General features: G+C 37.6%; 1 protein-coding gene across 1 annotated transcript in view; it reads right to left on the bottom strand.

Moving 5' to 3' along the window:
- Positions 1-20,426, bottom strand: part of PTPRN2 (protein tyrosine phosphatase receptor type N2) — a 664,689-nt gene that overhangs the window by 580,258 nt on the left and 64,005 nt on the right. Inside the window, 1 exon segment of the mRNA XM_069799855.1 lies at positions 14,124-14,174. Coding sequence (XP_069655956.1) covers positions 14,124-14,174 — 51 coding nt within the window.

Raw genomic sequence — 20,426 nt, 5'->3', positions numbered from 1 at the left:
AAAATGGCCACCAATCAATACTCTTCGCAGTTTCTGCAAGTGCAATTGTGCAAGACGTTTCTGAGATGCTGCTCACAGGGAGAGTTAAGCCACTCGGCGCACGGTGCTCACAGACCTCTGCAGAGCGTGGATCCAGCCGTGCAGACAGCACGGCTCACGGGCACAGACAGTAAACAAGTAGAAATAAATCAATCTGTTCCCCCATAAAATTGTTGCCACTTGAACTGCAGTATCTCCCACACTGATATGGTAGATAATTCTGTTTCATCTTGATTACAACCAGTATTAACACCCAAAGCAATAAAATCTTTCACATTCTCATTTTATTCAAGCCAAAGGACAACTCTGCTGCAGTGACATATGGCTCTGCTCCTCTGCAAGTACGTTAGACTGCCTACAAAACCTCCTTATCTAGCAAAGGATAATGCTTTTTAAAAATCAATGACCTGCATTAATTTGTATTTTCCACCAAGAAAATCTTACATATCATCATAATCATCTTTCTATACAAGAGATAGATGAGTTCTCACATTGTTTGCATTTTTTTTTCCTCCTTTAATGGAGTGGTTTTAGACTGTGTCATTGATTATATAGCCATAACATGCAATTGTTTCCAGCAAAAGAGTCAGCTTGGTGTTCACAGACTGCAGAGCAGCTCCTGCCTAGTTGAAACAACATACAGTCTAGGGGATATGAACTGAGGATGGGACTAAGTTTTGCAGCACTTTGAAAACAAGAGGCAGTTCATAGCCAATTACTTATGTACAATTTGCAACCTCAGGGGATTTGGCATTATCCCTGGATTTTAATTTTTTTTTTAATCCAAAAGCTTTCTCTGTAGCATATGTACTGACATCCAAGTGAGCATCCCAAACTCCATGCAACGGGATTAAATCCCCTCCTGCTCTTCTCCTGGCTGCATGATTTCTGTCCATGTTACTGTAAGATGACTAGCTGCCATGGGGAGGGCAGATATTATCCCAGGTCACTGTTCTGGGAGCAAGAACTAACATTTCCACCTCTGTGAGGCAGACAGGGACCCAGAACCATGGTCCTCAATGTCCTGTAAGAGACATCTATAAATAGCTCCTTGTAAGACTTCCTTGTGAGAATGGAACAGACTTATATTTTCATGTGGTTAGAAAGTATTTCTCTGCTTGAAGATGCAGGTTCAAATAACGAGAGCTGCAGCTCCATAGAAGTTATTACACCTGATGTACAAGCACTGGCTCATAAAAAAAACAGACACAAAAAGGTAGTATGCCTCCTTTCCCATCTAAACCTATACTTCTGAAAACAGCTGATTTCAGACCAAGAAAATTCTGTTTATTTATTGTTTTTAACAAGAAGTCTTCTGCCTGTGCCAACAACTTCTTAATAGTAAACAGGATGCAAACTGCATGACATACAGGAACAGATTTTGTTTAGCAAATGCTTAATGTCATTGTCATGGTTTCTAAAAAGGCAGCTTGTAATGGCACCAAAATTTGCACTTACTGCAGCTTAATTAAAAAACACCCGTTTCCCATTTATATCTAATGTAGAGACATTCAGATTAAAAGAGGGAAATATTTACTCATGTACTACTGTGTGCGAATGAAACGTATGATAAAAAAACCCTAGCCCTAGAATTCTGAACTATCATTTCCTTTGGTCTATGATGAAATAATGTAGTCACTCCCCCCATAACTGGGGAGAAATCATAAAGTATTATTTGAGCAAGCTGATCTGCATTTGTGGGATACTTGTTTAAGCAAAGCGGGAAGGAACCATTGCATTAACTTCACAAGCCCCAGCAGCCCTGGGAAAGTATGTATCATGGTCCAACCCCAGCCAGCAACTGAGAACTACACAGCTACTCACTCACTCCTCCCCCGCCAGCAGGATGAGGGGAAGAGAATTGGAAGGGAAAAGTGAGAAAACTCATGGGTTAAGAACAGTTTAATAATTGAAATAAAATAATAATGAATTGTAATAAAAAAACAAACAAAGAAAGATAAATAAAACCCAAGAAAGACAACTGATGCAAACAAAAACAATTGCTCACCACCAACCAATTGATACCCAGCCAGTCCCCAAGCAGCATCCACCCTGCCAACTTTCCTCCTAGTTTGTTGCTGAGCATGACACCATATAGTCTGGGGTATCCCTGTGGTCAGTGGGGTCAGCTGTCCCGGCTGTGTCCCCTCCCAACTCCTTGTGCCCCCCCAGCCTCCTCGCTGGTGGGGTGGGGTGAGGAGCAGAAAAAGCCTTGGCTCTGGGTAAGACCTGCTCAGCAGTAACGAAAACATCCCGGAATTATCAACACTGTTTTCAGCACAGATCTATCCAAAACATAGCCCCATACTAGCTACTGTGGAGAAAATTAACTCTACTCCAGCCAAAATCAGCACAGTATGGCATCTCCAGAACTGAGAGTTTTAGTTAATGTGTGTTGGCCAAGAGATGCCTGGGTATAGAAAAAGAATTGTGGTAGACTGATTCTTTCTACAGATTTTTGAGGTAGAGTAACCTGTTTGAAGGTGCAGCTGCCTTCCATTCTAAAATATGCTATTAACCTCTATCCCAGTCATAACTTATTTTCCATTACCATGCCAACAAAATACATTGAAAGCTATAAAAAACTTTTCTTGGCATCATTTGTGGAAGGTGATATTTCATGAAACAACAAAATCATTTTACCCCGCAATGACCTAATTCCTTGGGGCTTGGGGGGGGGGGGGGGAGACTTTTGGGGGCTAGTATAAATCTCTTTTTTGATAATTTGAAATAAAACCCAGCAAGAAGTCATGACTTCTAATCAGCAATGCATTAGATCTAGAGACATGAAATGGGCACTAACTGGCTGATTACCTTTTTAGTGAACATGGATTTATAGTTTGTACTGCAATGTTAAACATGTCCATCAACCCTTTGCCACTAAGTACTCCACCCTCCAGTGAAATAGTGCTAAAAAAGGGATTCTTTTCTGCCCAAAATCCTTTCAGATGTTTCCATTTCTTCAGTTATAATAATTTCTGACTCAAATGTTTGCATGGGTGAGCTCTAACTGAAGGAGCAGAAAGACTACCCCTTGGGCTTTCAAGGCAAAGGCAGTGACCCTATTTAAAACAGTGGCTGATCTACTAAAAGAAAAGGAAACATTCGTATTAGACTCAATTTCAAACATTTTCTACAAAAATATTGAGTGGATCTTTGGAATCTAAAGTTAAATTTACCATAACAAAATTGAAGCAAATAAAAAGAATTTGAGACATAGAATACAACTGGTATTTAACTGTGTATCAGTATTACATTATCTTATGTTTTGTTGAACATATTGGTCCATTTTTATGCAAACATTATTCACAGAAATTTTTGAACTAAGTAAAATATAAGTGGAAGACTTAAAGAGATTGCCTCTTTTAAGAATCGAATATTTAGAACACAATCATTCAAAGACATGTAAGACATCAAAATTATAGGTGAAAATTCAAGAGGAAACTTTTCTAACAGCTACTGTCAGTGAAAGAACAGTTTGTTCCATTAAATTACCCAGCATAAGGCATCAGCAAAATTGCATTAAAATGAAGGCAGGCTGTCAGTAAAGTAGGAACTCTTAATTATTGTAGAAGTCTAGTAAATCTTTACATCTCAAACTTGGAAGTTAAACATTGGAGGGAAATGAAACAACATCCTAGAAAGAGAGGTGAAATCAGAAGACTAACAGGAGACTACCATAACTTGGAAAGGTTTGGGGGTTTGGTTTTTGTTGTTGATTTTTGTTGTTTGGTTTTTTGGTTTTGGGTTGGGTTTTTTTTTGGTTTTTTTTTTTAGTTGTTTTGTTTTTTACATCACAATAAACACAAGAAGCAGTCAAGTTCATTATGTAAAGGTAGAAAATGAATTAAAATTTAAAAACAAAACAAACACCACCACCCCCCTGAGAAACGACTCCACCTCCAAAGGAAATGAATTGATTTAATTTTGGAAATACACAAGCCATGTAACTGCTTCCACTGTGATTGGGTATTGCAGGTTGTCTTCTGTAAGTGTCCAATAAACTATGAAACTATTGCAATCATACCATCAAAATGTCCATCCATCTAATTGTCAATCTACCCCTAATACCCTTTTTATCTGAATTTCACAGGAATAGAGATACAGCAGCATGATGCAGAATCAAGAGAGAAGACAATGAAAAAAAATCAGGACAGGACAATAAAAAAATCTGAAGGAAGGTCTCATTAGTTTTCAACTCTACCCTCTCCCCGCCCCCCCCCCCCCCCCCCCCCCCGGGCACATTATACAGTTTCTGGTTGGATAATATCTCTCTCTCTCATCCATTATAGAGAACGAATCAATTACAGCCCAATACCAAGTAGAGAAAGCTAACAAAAGACATTCTTGCCATTGAAAAATTGCATAGTGTGGAACTGTTCACAGTCATACCTGTCCTGTTACTTCCAGGAAAAAACAACGAAGGTATAGTCTAATCTCCAAAAGAGCCAGTGAGAAAATGCAGCTGAAAGACTAAATACAATCCTAAAAGGACTAAGATTAAATAGAATAAGTTAGGCACACGTTTTCAACCTTATCATAATATTGCAAATTCACCATTAACACAAATGTCCGCTGCATTACATTAAAAACCAAAATATTTTCCTTTTGACATACTCCTTTCCTTGAAGAGTTTAGAGTCCAAATGTTAAATGTTGTATTCCCTTACATCCACCACTGTTACCAAACTTCTTAAATCATGCCAATCCTACCTTGGGGCCAATAGAGGAACATTCTGACACAGCAGCAAAAGCAACCAAATATTTCTCAACTTACGCAGAGCAGAAGCCAAAGCTATTTAAGTAAAGGACAAATTACAATAAATAGTTTGGGAACAAAAAAAAAATATATTGTTCTGTCTACCTCTAGAGCAACTTTTGTTGCTGTTGCCATGGAGGTTGTAGGGCATGAAAGAAAACTGTTAAATTAAAGGCTCGGAATGGCTTATAATTGAGAATGACTTCTCATTAGCAGTTCTTTACCTGTTAATCAACAGTACTATGATTAGTTCACTTTCAGATTGTTCTTACTTATTAAGTGAGGCCATAGAACAAAAAAGCCTCTCACTGTTCTTTATTACAGAGCACTTATTCTAAGCATTAGAATAGAGAGAAGGTATGTATTTTCCAGCTCTCTTTAGATGAATGTTCTACTTTGGAACCAATCCAGTCCAAATTAAGGTACACAACTTGGAATAAGACTTCTATATTCTTTACTTAAAAATAAAAAAAGGAAGAGAAAATGTTGTATCTGTTTAGTTCATCTGTTCAGAACAGTCATAGTCATGGAAAGTTATTTTCATACATTATATATTTACATTTGTATTGTGCATATTAATTTGCATCTCATTTAGAATATTATAAATAATTCCCTCCTCCTTAGCTTCTTACATGACATCATGAATGTTAATTATTATTGAATATGTTTTCACATACAAGTTATCTTCACACAAAAAAAGTCACTGTGCCTTGCAGAAACTGCAATCAGAGTTTTGCTCTGCTGAGGCAGATATGCTTTCAGGTGATCCAAGTCATAAGGTTTTGCCACTCTCATATTCTTTGAGAAGTTACTTAGCCAGGACCACAACATTTCCCCCCTGCAAGCCATAACTAATTTTTTCCCCACATTATGTTTACTGTCTAAAGGCAGAGTGAGAGTCAAAAACCTATTAGTGCTTGTTAAATGCTATAAAGTCAGCAAGAAAGAGGTGTTCATTAAATGATTATTGCAATGCAACAGCAGTCAACCGATGCACAGTCTGGCCAGCAAACAGGGAGAAGGATTTTTGACAGAACTTTTGAAGAAAAAAAAAAGGGGGGGGAGGTATGGCATCTTAAGCACAGAGAAACTTGTAACTGTAAAGAAACATCCAAAAGGATGTTATTCAGAAGACGTTTAAGAAATCTACATCTTTGCCTCCCACACACACAAGAAAACACAGGGTGAATAGTCAAGCGTCATTCATTAATGGTCTTGTAAGATTGGTACATTATGAAAATATATAGTCTGATTCATGATCCCATATTTTAAGCATACGTACTATTAGACAGTGTTACTGAAGTTTTCAAAAAGAAAGATACAAGCAGCAAGATTATTTTAAAAAGCATACAATTTTTCTCAGGCAGGAAATGTGTTCAAAGTTTTCTAGTCTATCCTCTTTTAGACACTCCTGTTAATGCCTCTGTTAATTACCAAAGTACCCTGATAATTAATGATAATAATTAATCTGATTGACCCAGTTAACCACCACTGCACTGAGACAATATTCACTTATTGATATTCAGAGAGACGAAGGCAAATATCACAGTTTCACATCTAACAAATATTAGGTGAAGCCCAAAATAAGCAAGCTGAGCCAAAGTTATGCACTTCATTTTTGGAGTTACACCTTCGTAAGTAATCAACATGCTAAGCAGAAGATACACCAGGAAAAAAAAATTTTAAAGGGTATCTCATTCAAATCTGGAGTTGCCCAATAATCACAATATGGCTGTGTAGCTGTCACTGCCAACTCACCAATTTCACATCTCCTTTGTTTTTACTATTTTTATTACTATTCTTTTTTCATAAATATGTTTATGCAGGTTTTTTGTTGTGGTGTGTTTGGGGTTTTTTTTTAGTAGAGGTGAACAATTTAAAGAAAAAAATGTGGATATTATTCTTTTTTTCCAGAGCCACAACACAAACACCTTAATCATGAAGTAAACTACAACACTTCTGAACACCCCTTGACACAAGAAGGGGAGAAAGTATGATGGATTTTCAGCAGACACACACTGCTGCAGTGTCACTCCAAACCAGGATTCATTTGCTTTCCACCTCATTGCCAGAACATGATCCCTTGGTGTTCTCCTCTTCTCCACAGACCACGCTGTCCTTTTCAGCCTCTTGTGTTTCATGATTCATCAGGCACAAATTTTACTGACACTCCCTAATGCCTTTTTTCAAATGGGCTGTACTTTTCCATGGTCTCCCAAATGTTACAGGTTGAGGTTGGTTTTTTGTTTGTTTTTTTTTTTTTTAATTTTTTGAGTGCAATAAAATAATGAAATAGGGAACAACTCTGAACATGTCCAACAAATCTACCAACAGCTGCTACATAGCTTACCCAGAAAGAGTTAACAAAAGGATCCACCACACTAATAAGATACACAATACAGACAATCTCTCAAATACCTGAATATATTTTAATGAAACTTTTGATATGCTTGTGTAACATACATTTTCAAAGTCACCCTAAGTTGTATGTATCCTGCCTAGTACAAGTTCCAAAAAGCAGCAGACAAATAGGATTTGGTTGTTTTTTTTCTAATAAACACACACACAGGTCTTGTAAGAGTGACAGCTTCATATCAACTCAAATATTCAATAGAGAAATACTGATTATTTAAAAAGAAAAAAGGCAGGCAGATAAAAAAATTCCAGAACTTCAAACCTACCTACTATCAGATCATTACATTAGATTTTGGAGACTCATCCACCTTATCACTGCAAATACATAGTTTGGGTAAAAGAGAGAGATACTAGATAATTAAGTTTACTCTCCAATGATCTAGGCCCCTCCTGCCCCCCCTCCCCCAACCTACAGGGGGAGGTGGAGTCTTTTAACCAAACTTCTTGAATCAAACACCAAAATCCCCCCCAAAATCACTCACACATACACTGGTTAAGCAGTTTTACTTGCAGTGCTTGCCCTGGTTCTGTGAAACCCAATACTGATATTTGGAACAAAAAATACACTACCACAAGTCACAACGCTAAGATAGAAATTAAAGTTTCCATGTGACAGCACAGCAGCATTCTCACCTGACCTGTAAGAAAAAGGAGGTCTGTCCACAAGAAATAAGACTGTGCAACACTCAGCAACTCTAAGACTTATTTCCTAGCACAGGACACAGAAATATAAAGGATTACCCATGGCTGGTGGTAGATTTATGGTTGTACATACTTGCCTCTCACCTGGTGCTGAACAGCAGGCTATCAGTGAAGTCCGAGTGATGGTTTTGTTCCCTGCAAGAGCTACAACTTGAGATTCTCCACAAGAAACCCCACAATAAGTGACAGCTGGGATGATGGATAACCATATTCGCATTATCAAGCTAAGCATCTTTTTCTAATGAGAAGATTGTAACTTCACCTTTCATCACTACTTCAGTTTTAATGCCAGTTGTGCTAGACAATTCTACCCCACCATCACACAGGTAGCTGGTTTAGCACCACATTGAGACAAACACAAGACACAAATAGATAGCTTGGAAGATAGATAGGCCTTTTCTTCAGAACGGAGAAAAAAGCACCACACTATTGCAAGGTAAAGCAGATTAAGTCATCACTGCACTGGCATTTTTAACCTCATGGTAAACTCAAATGTTATTTTTTCCATAGTGTTTTTACCTCATACAACTCAGAAACACTCACTACCAATGTTCACAGTGTTAGTGAACACAGTGTATCTGCTGAGCTGGTACAATTTATTTGCAAAGCAGCTGCAGGGTTGGGCAGACTAGAGCTGAGAAATCCTCAAATTCATCCAGTCACAATGACTTGCTCCCTTTCATTGTGTTATCACCATTGGTAATAGAAGTTGTGTTGCGACATCTCTTCTGCTCATTAAGCCTGAGAAGCTCTGACACTGTTATTAATACAGGTGTCTTTAGACCTTCATAAGACAAAAGGAAGTGAGAGGTAACGTGAGGGAGTACGTAGGCTAGTGGGAACCTGAAGTCTTCTTCCCAAAGTCCATATCATTTACTTGCTCCTATTACACGACTCTATCACATAATCTAATGGAGAACAAGTGTGTGGAAAAAAAACAAGCAAATTTTAATCTTGGTATTTATTTCCACACAATTATTTTAAAAGGTGTGTATGAACTCTTTAAGAAATGTAAAATATTCCTAATAACTAAGGCACCATACTCATAACCACAGATTTTCATTTAGGTGAATATTTTAGGAATATTTAGGTGTTAACTTACCCTTGATTTCAGTTGAATGAAGTGTATAAATACTTCTGAAGGTGTGGGTTTTCAGAATACCATTATACAATGGTAGATTTTAAAGTTTACTCATTCTTGAGTATCACACCAGATTGACATTCTTCTGACACACATATTCAAAGCATATTTTAAAAAATTAAGTCTCTGACCAAAAAAAAAAATCCCATAATCTTCTTGAACTCGTATGGAAGAACCATAGAAAGGAAATCCTTGTATTTAAATAATTGGTCAGGTTTTTACTCCAAACATACATGTATTCCCATTTACTTCATAATTCAGGTTAGAAATGACAAAATCAGGTTTACCTCATAGGGTGGTATTAGGGCTTCAGTTATTTGTGAAGAATTCCCACATCCTTGGAAAGCACAGAAATTCTCTGTACACACAATAAAGCAACAGTATGTAGAGGTACCACTTAGCGTTACTCCGCACAAGTCTGAATTTAGTTATAACAAGTGCTGATGCCTACTGAAAAGCTTCAGAAAGCTTAGGCACAGATTTGTAGTGTCATTTGACAAAAATTCAACAGCCTTTGTAAGAGCAGTGCCTTGCAAATGCAGATGTAGCTGCAGACATCTGTTAGCTAAACAATGCTGAGGTGCATCTCCCTCTGTAATGCCATCCTACTAGGCAATGATCTGGAAAACCTCAAAGTGTAACACATTAAGTTCAAGAAACCATTTCAGGGATCCTGACTCCCCTCCCTTATCATCTGTAGCACATGTTTACCATTTATGGCTCACCACCAGCACATGCAATCACTTATATTCCAAATGTTCAAGGGGCTCTGTAGCTGAGGAAGAAAGTACATTAATATTCTGAACTATCTGGAGACGTGCAAACTTGGAAAGTCTTATGACTTTGTACTGCAATGCTTGGACACCTTTGACACACCATGCTAACCTAAGTCCCTCCTAACAAGTGCAGCTTGCATACATAAAGCAATATTGATTCAGCTGTGCATAGCTGTTTATACAGCCTTTCAGGAGCACAGCATCTTCAAACACTACTGCAGACATTAGACCGTGTCTTCCTAGAAGTTTAGTGGTTGTCAGTGAGGCTTGACTTAATGATGCACACTGCACCAATGACTGTATTTAATTAACTTTTTTGGTTGGCCTCACAGAGCTGTTTTCTACAATCTGATCTTGTCCGCATGAACCCTGTTATGATTTCATGCAGGAAGGAGGCTTGCAGCCACAACATCCTTCATAAATAAAACTGCCCTGATTTATAAAGGCTCTGTTGATAAGGAGGAAAGATATCATGGTATCCACTCATGGATAAAGCACAGCACAAAGCTTCTTTCTGAAGCAAAATATCTGGAGATTAAACCTAAAGGAAAGAATGCCATCCTTCTAAATGAGCAGTTCAAACAGTTTAATAAAGGGAGGAATGAGGACAATAAAGGATGGTTATTTTGAAATGAAAGCTTTTATCTATACCACATGGTGTCTTTCCCAGTGGCACTACCAGAATTCAATAGCATGGTTTCATAAGAGAGGATAAGAACTAGCTTTGCTGCTTTCAGGAGACAGTTTGTTTAAGCCTTCCAACAAGGAAGCTACAGGAGCTGATGTTTTACATGAACCGCTTTACTTATAACTTAAAATGCAAAACAGAACATGACATATACCCACTTATCTAACTGTACTAGGTTTCATATATAAATACAAGGAGTGTTCAAGGATAAGTGAAGGACCTCCATCTCAGAGATTGTCTAAAAATTCCTTCTTGACACTTCTTTTTCTTTCCTTTTCATACAAACACATTCTAGGCATAATGGTTAAGAAAATGAAAATACACACACATGCAAATTCATTTGCTTAAGCTTCTAACCCAGACAGCAAAACTTATGTGAACATGTGAATGCCATATCCTTCTTTACCCACAGCTGAGCCACTACACATACCCTCATTTCAAATCCTCTCTTATATTGTTCTTTTTCCTTCTATATATCCTGTTTAATTAAGATGATGTTATTTGCTTCCTTTGGCATCTGTAGCAGTTTATCAGCACTTCTTGAGAAGCAAGCATTTCCAAGCTTATAGCATGACAGATTATTTTCTATTAGGGTCTGCAGCTCATAAGCATATCCACCTTTCATATCAAGCTTTTTAGATGCAAGCTTCAAGCATTTTAGATGGGTGAAAATATCAGTTCCTCCAACTGTAGAATAAGTAATGATGTACCAGAAGTGAAATAAATGACCCTTAAGCCACTTTACCCTGCAAAGTTCTAGCTTTGCTAAGGAAGAGTCCAGGAAAACGAACTCTTTTTGCCTGGCTTATCCTTATGCCATTAAAATAAACATGACACAATATGTCCCCTTTTTAACCACTTGATGAGTCAGTGCAGCTCAGGAAACTGATAAAAGGTTTATGGAAATAAATTAATATTGCATGAATGCTGCTGGAGCTATTAAACAAACATAAGTGAGAACCCATCACTGAAGCCAAGAGACATTTATATGATGAAGGAAAGTGGCAGAAAAGTCAACAATCATTATTACAGCAGGTTCTTTGCCCTGTGAAAATGGCATATGACCTAAACAGATGTAAGCAATGTAACCGATACAGTTATGCTGTTTATATCAGATCTTACAAATGAATTACATTGCTTTTAACAATAAAAGAAATTTCTTTTAACTTTCCTTTTTTATTTATACAAATGAACATTTATCAAAGTCTTTCACTCAATCTCTTCTTCAAAATAAATAAGAATAGTATTTCTTTGAAAGTTATGAAACAGCTCAGTAATTGGTGTTTTGGTTATCTTTTCACAAGCCTGATGCATGACAGGTACCTGAAGTCTCCAGCTGATGACATAACATGAGATAGCAAATACTGTGACTTATGTCTTCAATAGACAAACCCAGTTTCATTTTTGAAAACACAATCAGTTCAGTTACCTTTGCTGGAGGCCAAGAGAAAGATCAAAATTATCAGCCTTCCTGCAGGAGTCAGACTCAGATCTGCAGATCACAAATGCTTCAAAGATGCTACCCAAAAGTAGCTGCTGTTTCTTACCCACACTCACAATGTACTTCAGAAATATGCACTTGTGTGACAAGAAGGGAGGCAAACCTTTCCATGACCTGGCAATACACAAAGAAAGCTCTGCTCCTGAGCATGGTGACCTACACAGACTTAAGTTCCTGAGCTTTCAATCCAGCAAAGCACTTGTATTTTAATATATCAGGATTTCTGAAGAACTTCAGAGATACAGTTGAACCAGAAGCAGTTTGGACAGGAAAAATGGGAAGGACTGCTCATAAGCAAGTGGCCCTCTACTTTTCTGGTACATATAAAAAGTAAATTCTGATGGTATTTTAGTACTTCAAAGTATGATCTTCCAAAGATCCTGTGAATTTTCTCAAGAATGATGTATTTTTACTTGCCTCAAGGACAGCATTTAAAACCCACTCTAGACAACATTTGTCCAGTTATGGACAAAAAAAAGAAATACTTTGCAGTGACCTTAAACACATTAACAGATTCCCTGCATGTATTTTTTTTAATTAAGATCATCCATTAGGAACTATCACTGATTGACTAGCTTGTTATTGACCTTCCTTTAAGTTAGTTATGCCAAAATAAGAGTAGATCTACAGAAAAGGTCCATTCTGAATTCAAAGATACAGTTTCCACAGTTTAATTTTGATGTTAAAGAAAGTCACGTTGAGTTTTTAGAAAGCACATCTTCAATTAAGAAAACAAGTAAATCAAGAAGCTATGTTCCTATAAAGGTTACTTCATCTCTCTTGAAGACTTTTTGCTATCGTTTAAAGTACATACATTTCTTTACTATCATCTCTTGCATAGATTCCTCATTATACACTGTCTGCCAGATATAATAGTGGCCTATTATAAAACCCCATCACATATACTTGCATTGGGGAAGACTACAGCTAGGCACTGAATATCATTGGTAGTCAGCAAAATGTACCACTGTAGAAAAGTGCCACTAATATTCCTGGTGTCAGTCAAGGAAATTCACAATGCAGAGTTTTTGCAATTATTGAAACTTCAAATGACAGTTTCACACAAGAATTACCTTTGGAGATGTTAACAAATGCACTGTTTCTAACCTTCTACCTATTTTAATTCTTCCCAACTCCTCAACCATAGTTCTGTCTTTTATTTCCTCTCCTGTGTGCATTTGTCTGATGTTCAGCAATACTGGAAAATTAATCTCATTTCATCTTAGATGCTTAATTAGGATATTAATAAAGTTTATCAATTAATAGACCCATATTATTGGCTCCTGTGTTTGATGGAGAACAAAACTACTTCTTTATGCCATACATTCACGAAGAGAAATTTCATATATAATACTTAATTTTAAAAAAGCCAAATTATTGATCTACGTATTTTACAACAGTAATTGCTTCAAAAGATCGATCTTTAAACATGGTCCTTCCTTCATCAGAACTTAAATGATTTCATATAGCACTTTAACAATCTTTGCCTATTGTCAGAAAAAGTCTTTCCTACTATTCCATTAGACTCATTCATACATTTGTGTTGGCTTTTTTGACTTACTGAAAAGAAATTGTGAAGGAGAGCCGAAGAAAGCTGCTTCTGCATAGTTCAAGTAAAATCACAGAAAAAGGAAGCAGCATAATCAAGAGCAATGGTACTCTTCCTTTGAGACCTTTCTTACTATAAAAAATAACAACCTTTTGAAGAAAAGGAGACTGATAATTACTTATACTCCTCTGAAAAGACGAACAACCTGAAGATAACAAAACAGTTATTTGCACCCTGTATTAAGGCAAATTAAATGTTAACATATTTCAGTGTTTCATTTAATTACAATCTATTTCTCATAAAAGGAGATTATGTTGTTCAAGGTTGAGAGAATATTTATATATTTTTTAAATCCATTAAGTTTCCCCTAACTGCTGACCAGAATAGTCATACCTGGTAGTTTGGTTTGGATTTCTCTTTTGTTTGTTTTGGTTTGGTTTTTCTCCCCTTTTTGCTCTCCTTCTCATTCATATATAGATTTGGCTTATTGAATCAACCACACAGCAATTACACAGCAGAGGACACAGTAGCCAAACAAAACATTGAAGACTTACCATTTACACAGATCTCAAAAGATTTGCAAAGGTCATCTTCAAACAGGCAGCCTAAAAACACAGTAGAAATGCAAAAATTAATACAGGTTTCAAACTGTGGATAATTAGTGCAGACTGAAGACCTCTCAGGCTATTAAATGCTCAGCAAGAGTCAGACATTTGGTTGGCCTTTGGAGTCTAAATTGGGCAGTACAGAAGGTCAAGAACATGCAAAGAGGTCTGGTTAGCCAGTACATCTTACTAAGTGGTTATGTCCAGAATAACCTCCGATGTTTTTCTTCCTCCTCATTCCTCTACTGAGGGTTCAGTTTTCTCCATGCATGTCTCTCGTTTAGTAGTTTGAGGAACTGTACATTTTCTCAATTTTGAATATGTTTTTATACCACAGCACAGTAATGCGGCAATACACTACAAAAGTATACACCAAGAAATCAGGAGTTTCCTAAAGAGATTTCTACTTCAATGAGACAAGCCTAGGAATCAGGTGTAAATTGCTCAAAATAGGCTTGGATTTAGTAACTGCAACCATAGACCACACCTAGATCCTCAAGAGAACTAACTCTTTGGAGAAAGGCTTAGAAATTAAGCCATCCATACCAACACCATGATACCTCCACAGACAGCTGACAAATGGGTAGAGGTCTATGAAAAATATCCCAGGGTTTTTTTTCCATTTACAGTAGGAAATTGGCTGCAAAACATGCTGCTTTATGGGGCCCTGCTACGCCAGCCCCATACCTCACTGTAGAAACTGCATCCAGGTTGGCAACCCCAGCTCATCCACTTATACACATCTTCACAGATGAAGTATTTTGTTCCCCTGTTTCTAGTATCACCTAGCCAGGTAATGAGACACTAGTTATTATTCCCTTTATCTTCAAATAAAATGAACTCTTGCTGATATTTGTGAGGACAGCAGACCAGTGGGCAAGATGCACCTCTGCTCTGGTCACTCCACACTGGGGGACAGGCACAAGGACCAAGTACAGAAGCAGCGTGAAATGTCGTGCTGCTGTTAAGGGCAGGCACTCTGTTAACCCAACAAGTAGCTTCTTTACTTTGTTTTCTGACAAAGATAAAGAGCTTGGACTAGATAAAATCCAAGGAATGAGGCCGTATTTTGAACGCAGAAACTGCCCTAAAGAACACATTTTCACAATTAAACCTTTCAGCTTCTCTGGGAAGTACCTTTTAAGTTTATAAATGGACACGGGGAGTTATAGAAATTAAGCGATCTTGAACAGTTTCGCACTGCATCAAAAAACAGCCAGGAACTTCACCACATCTAAACACAGGAGCAAATCCTCTCTCCCCAGCTGTGCGTATCTCCACAGAAGCACCGAGTACAAGCATCTTTATTCATCAGAGTCAAATGGATTAAGTAGGCTGTTCTTATTAAAAAACCCCGAAAGGCTCAAGACTCTCTGCCTATGAATTACCTGAGTCCTAATCCTGCTAAAAGAAAAGTTCAGGGGGATAGAGTGACTTATGCATGCCTGCATAGCTTTTCAGCAGGTAACTGTATTAGCACATCATTAAGCCTGAACTAATATACTGTGTCTCTCAGCAGGATTTATTAGCACAGTGCTAGGTCTGAGCTAGGTAAGCACATTTACATGAATTCAAGACGTATTGGAGCACCAGCAGAGTCCCTTACATCTCTCCCACACCTGCCTACAAAGACCACATATACATAACCTTAAGCAGATAATGAAAGCCTACAATATGCACACCAATAAAAGTGTTCTCTCATCCTTTTACCTGTGCACAAATAAACTGTGGATATACATTTGGTAGCTTTTGAAAGGTAGAATAAGTTTCAGACCATGAAAACTTCTGCAGAGTATGGTAGAACAGCATGCATCTACACAATCCACAAACGTGTTCCTGACATATTTTTGAGATGTGTATAATTGTGCTCCACACAAGTCTACTGTAACAGCCGCTTGACCTGAAAAGGTGTCTGAAAACTCACTGAAGATATCTGCTTGCAGCCTTGGTAGTGACCCAGCAAAGCAGAAGGATGCCTTAACTATATATCGACTCCTAAAGAACATAAGACAAGAATGATGACAGGCAGCGACCAAAACACATCAGCGCAGAGTATACAGCAGAAGAGCTCTAATTAAAAGCATAGTAACAACCACTTAAAAAAAGGAATGCTTGCAGAAAAGAAAAAAGGTAATAGACTTCAAATGCTAATATAAACTAGACAAATGAAAGGTATACTTCAATATTCCTGTTTTCAGAAATCTGAAGTTCTCTTCTAAAAGAAAAGTTTTTATGGTTAGGAAAAAATCCCTCTGCCATTAAATCTCTCTGCCTTGTTTTCCTGAGAGATCACAAAAGAGTTAAAACCAGAAGCCTGAAATGTCCATGTCCAGTGAAGGCCTGCAGAAGGTGTCCTATGATGGAGGAAAGTCAGGCAGGTTTGTAGTTGATTCCCCATCCTGCAGAAGCTGTGCTGTAGATCCAAAAGGTGTCAGATGAGAAGTTGCAACCAGAAATGTTTCTAGTGGAGCGGCACATTAAAACAGTGACTGGTTCACCCAGACCCTGCTGATTGAAGCACCTGGGAGCTGGGATCACAGCCACATGCTGCCCATGGCCACCCACCAGGTGTACTGATACTCTCAGAAGCAGAAAAATCCAGGTACAAGATGAACAAAATGAATATGCTCAGGTACAAAGAAATAAACATCCAGGCTACCTCCATACAGAACTCCGATTGAAATGCACTCTGATTTTGCTTGATACGCTTTCCTTTATCACCTCATATATTTTCCATGAAAAGCACAAAAGAAAACTGATTTTATCATGTTTTAGTTTCTCTTTTAATAATAGTTGGTTATTTGATGCTTACCACAGCAAGGCATCTGATGCAATTAGCCTTGGAAATTTGTGTCTTGGAGAGCAAATTAATAAAAGGCAATGCATGGCAAACTATGTTAACTCTAAAATAGACAAGGACCTCCAAAACCCCTTGAAAAATATTTTGTTTCAAGTTACTTATTGCTAGAGTTGATTGTTATACATTTGTCACCCAACCAGTCAATATGCTAATTTAACTACTAATTTATCTTTTGTTGCTATGACATTAAGAAGCATCATATTTCATTTTAAATATCCTCTAGCTACTAATAGCAATGGTGGTAATAAGTCACCACTGAAGAGAGAAGTGGTATTGTCTCCAAAAAGCACTTAATTCAGTTCATGCTTTATGGGATCCAAATTACATTTAATTTTCTATCAAACAACCCTCCTACCAAAGATCATCTCCTAAAACACAAACTGTTGATGCAATACCTTCAAACCCCACAAAAAAACCCAAACCACCCAATACTGATCCCCCAATCTTACTCTGTACAGCAGCCCTGAAGTAACAAATTATCCATATTACTATTCAACCAGCTGATGGAGAAGAAAACTGACCAGGTGCACATATATTGGTTTACTTAATCTAGAATTTTAACACAGGTTTCTTACTTACTTCACATTAAAGATTCACCTCTTCACTAACACTTGTATGGTCCTTACATCCCAGTAGTGACAAAGAAGGTTGGAGCAATGACTTGCACACAGGTGCACCAGCGCCCACAAGAAGTTCAGCTGATCATCCCCTCCCCATGTAACTGAGGCACACAAGCCTACACTGCACATCTTGTCATATAGGGAAAGTAGTTCTCTGACACATATTGGAGCTATTTAAAATCCATTTAACACAGCAGTAAGGATTATCCCATATACTTGGATAACTATATGTTTTTTCACATTCTTAAATAGAAGGGTTTGCAAAAGTGTGGTATATGTCCATTAACTTCTACTGACATAAATCATGCATTTATAAACTATCTTTTTGCTAATTTACCACAGTGAATTCCATAAGAGTTTACCTGAGTAAAGCTTGCTACAGGTCAGAAAAGCCCAGGCTGACTGCATAATATAAACCAATACAGTAAACATCCATATGAGAAGGTAAGTAGGTCTCTCGGAGACAAGTCAAGAAGAATAAATAAATACATACCTAACTTTATCCTTGCTTCCAAACACAGACTTCAGTAGTCTTCAATTCTACTAAGTTGTGTCAGGTACGAGGACCATTTCTATTCAACCCACTCATGTATACACACATTTTCTCAATGTTCTTTAACTTTATGACTGCTTAAAACAAGGGTAGGTATCTATGCTATATATTACAGTACATTTACATAGTGCATTCTTTGTTAACTAGCCAGGAAAAGAGATTCCATAGGGCCTCGCAAGATCTTCTCTCTATCTATCTCCCTTTCCTCTCCCTCTACCCTACACCTTCAGTACTGTTTCTCAGACTGTCAGCACAACATAATCACAAAATACTGTTGCAAGTACAGGACATATGAGTTTAAATCTCTTTCTTGAGATATTCTTTTCATGAGACACTAATAAAACTAATCCCTTCCTCCTTTCATCAGATATACAGCAGTTCTGCTTTCCTAAAGACAAAATAGGAAAGTTTAAATCACACTGGAATATACTGCTTGTTTGGATTTATAAGAGGTGCCTCTGAAGGTGACCACAGTCAAGGCACCAGCTGAAGTCACTTGAACTTCATCTAGAAAAGCTGTAGTAATCCACTTATCAGAAAAATATTTTTTTTAAATCCACTTATCAAATAGATGATGTTAATTTCTCTATCCTTTCCCCCAGTTAACCAACTCATGATGATTTTAACATTACACATCTTTTTAAGAATGCCCAAAATCTGTAAGCATTTTTATTAACCAAGATAAAAATTAGGCCATAGCCCCTCTTTGTCAAAAATTGTCTTATAATCATGGAAACAAGAAACAAACAATAGGCAGGAACAGCTACTAGGAAAATACAAACCTCCTAAATCCTTTCTGTTGTTGAGGGTTCTCTACCTCTTCCTTTCATACTCTTCACCCAACACAGTAGCATGAGCACCTAATGTCTCTTCACATTTGCAGACAATAACAACCTCACCTCATCACAACATTTTAACCAGTATGTGTTTCTTTAATCAAAATATGTCAATGATTAAATATTAGCATTTTTAACAGTCTAGAGTGAAAGCTCACTCCACACTTACCTGCTTTTTCCAGATCTAGTTCCTATCTAGTAAGGAGACCTTGAAGGGTAAGTACCCCTAAATACTGCTAATGAGAGAAACTAAAAAAGAAACACCTGGGTATGCCAACATTGGATATCCCTGATGGGACTCCTTGGGTCTTTAACACCAGCTGTGAATGACTCTAAATAGAGAACACATGTTTATTTTCCAATAGTAGGATTAAGAAATATGGTTCAAGAATGACATTTTAAAAGTGCTCAGCTCACACTGCTGGGATAGTTCTAACTAAAAAAAAGTCAAGGTAGTGTACAACAACAATAAGAAATGATAACATGAACTGACCAGTAGGAAGAGTCAAACATGGTTTTCAAGCAGAAAACTGAATGGAGAAGTCATCTGATTGAGACATATTCCTCTTATTAATAGAGGTGAGAGAAAATTTTGCTCAGTCTGCTAAAGCTGTGATCTCTCCAGCACATCCTCATCTGTCTGCCATACATGTATGCCTAACAAGTCTAGAATTACACAAAAATGCAAGAATGGCTGGGAAAAATGTACTTTAAGCTGACCACAGTTTTAAGCAGAGTTCCACTCAGTTTCCCGAACTCTGTGGTTGCATAGGTGCCATAGGTCTACATACACATGTAATGTAAGCGTTACTCATTACTCAAAATCTATCAATTGCATGTGAAAAATCAACTACTGTTTCTTTAGTTTTATTTTTGCATTCACTTTGGTAATAAATTTGGATATTCCCTGACCCCATTTTTAAATTTTCATTTTTATCCCCTTTTTCCCTTGCTTTTTTTTTTCTGTTCCAAACTCCTCCATTCTCTTTCTGAGAAGCATTTTTTCTAACTCCTACCCATTCTCTTCTACTCTCCAAGAAAGCATTGTTCCACCACCAGACTACAGTCGCCCCTTTCTGTCCCTCCCAAGCATGTGCATGCCATACTCAGGCACTGCCCTTCCTACCCGTGCCCTCTCCTTTTACTCATGCAGGTGAACAGCATGTCTGTCACTTTTTTGTCATTATCGATTGCTGGCAATTTCTGGATCTCCAATCTCACCCTTTCCCATAGGTGCCCTCCACTTCCCTTCTTCTAGCACACTCAACCCATTCCTCCTCTACCTCCCTTCTGGTGTGTTGACTAGGAGAGAGGTAAAGAGACAGGAGGTAAGAGAGGGGCAGAATTTGCTCCATCTTGCTCCCTCTATTCAGAGCTTTTCAG

This window comes from Haliaeetus albicilla, chromosome 2, assembly GCF_947461875.1.
Source record: "Haliaeetus albicilla chromosome 2, bHalAlb1.1, whole genome shotgun sequence".
Lineage (NCBI taxonomy): Eukaryota > Metazoa > Chordata > Aves > Accipitriformes > Accipitridae > Haliaeetus > Haliaeetus albicilla.
The sequence above is the reverse complement of the archived record's forward strand: the minus strand, read 5'-3'. Positions and strand labels throughout refer to the sequence as shown.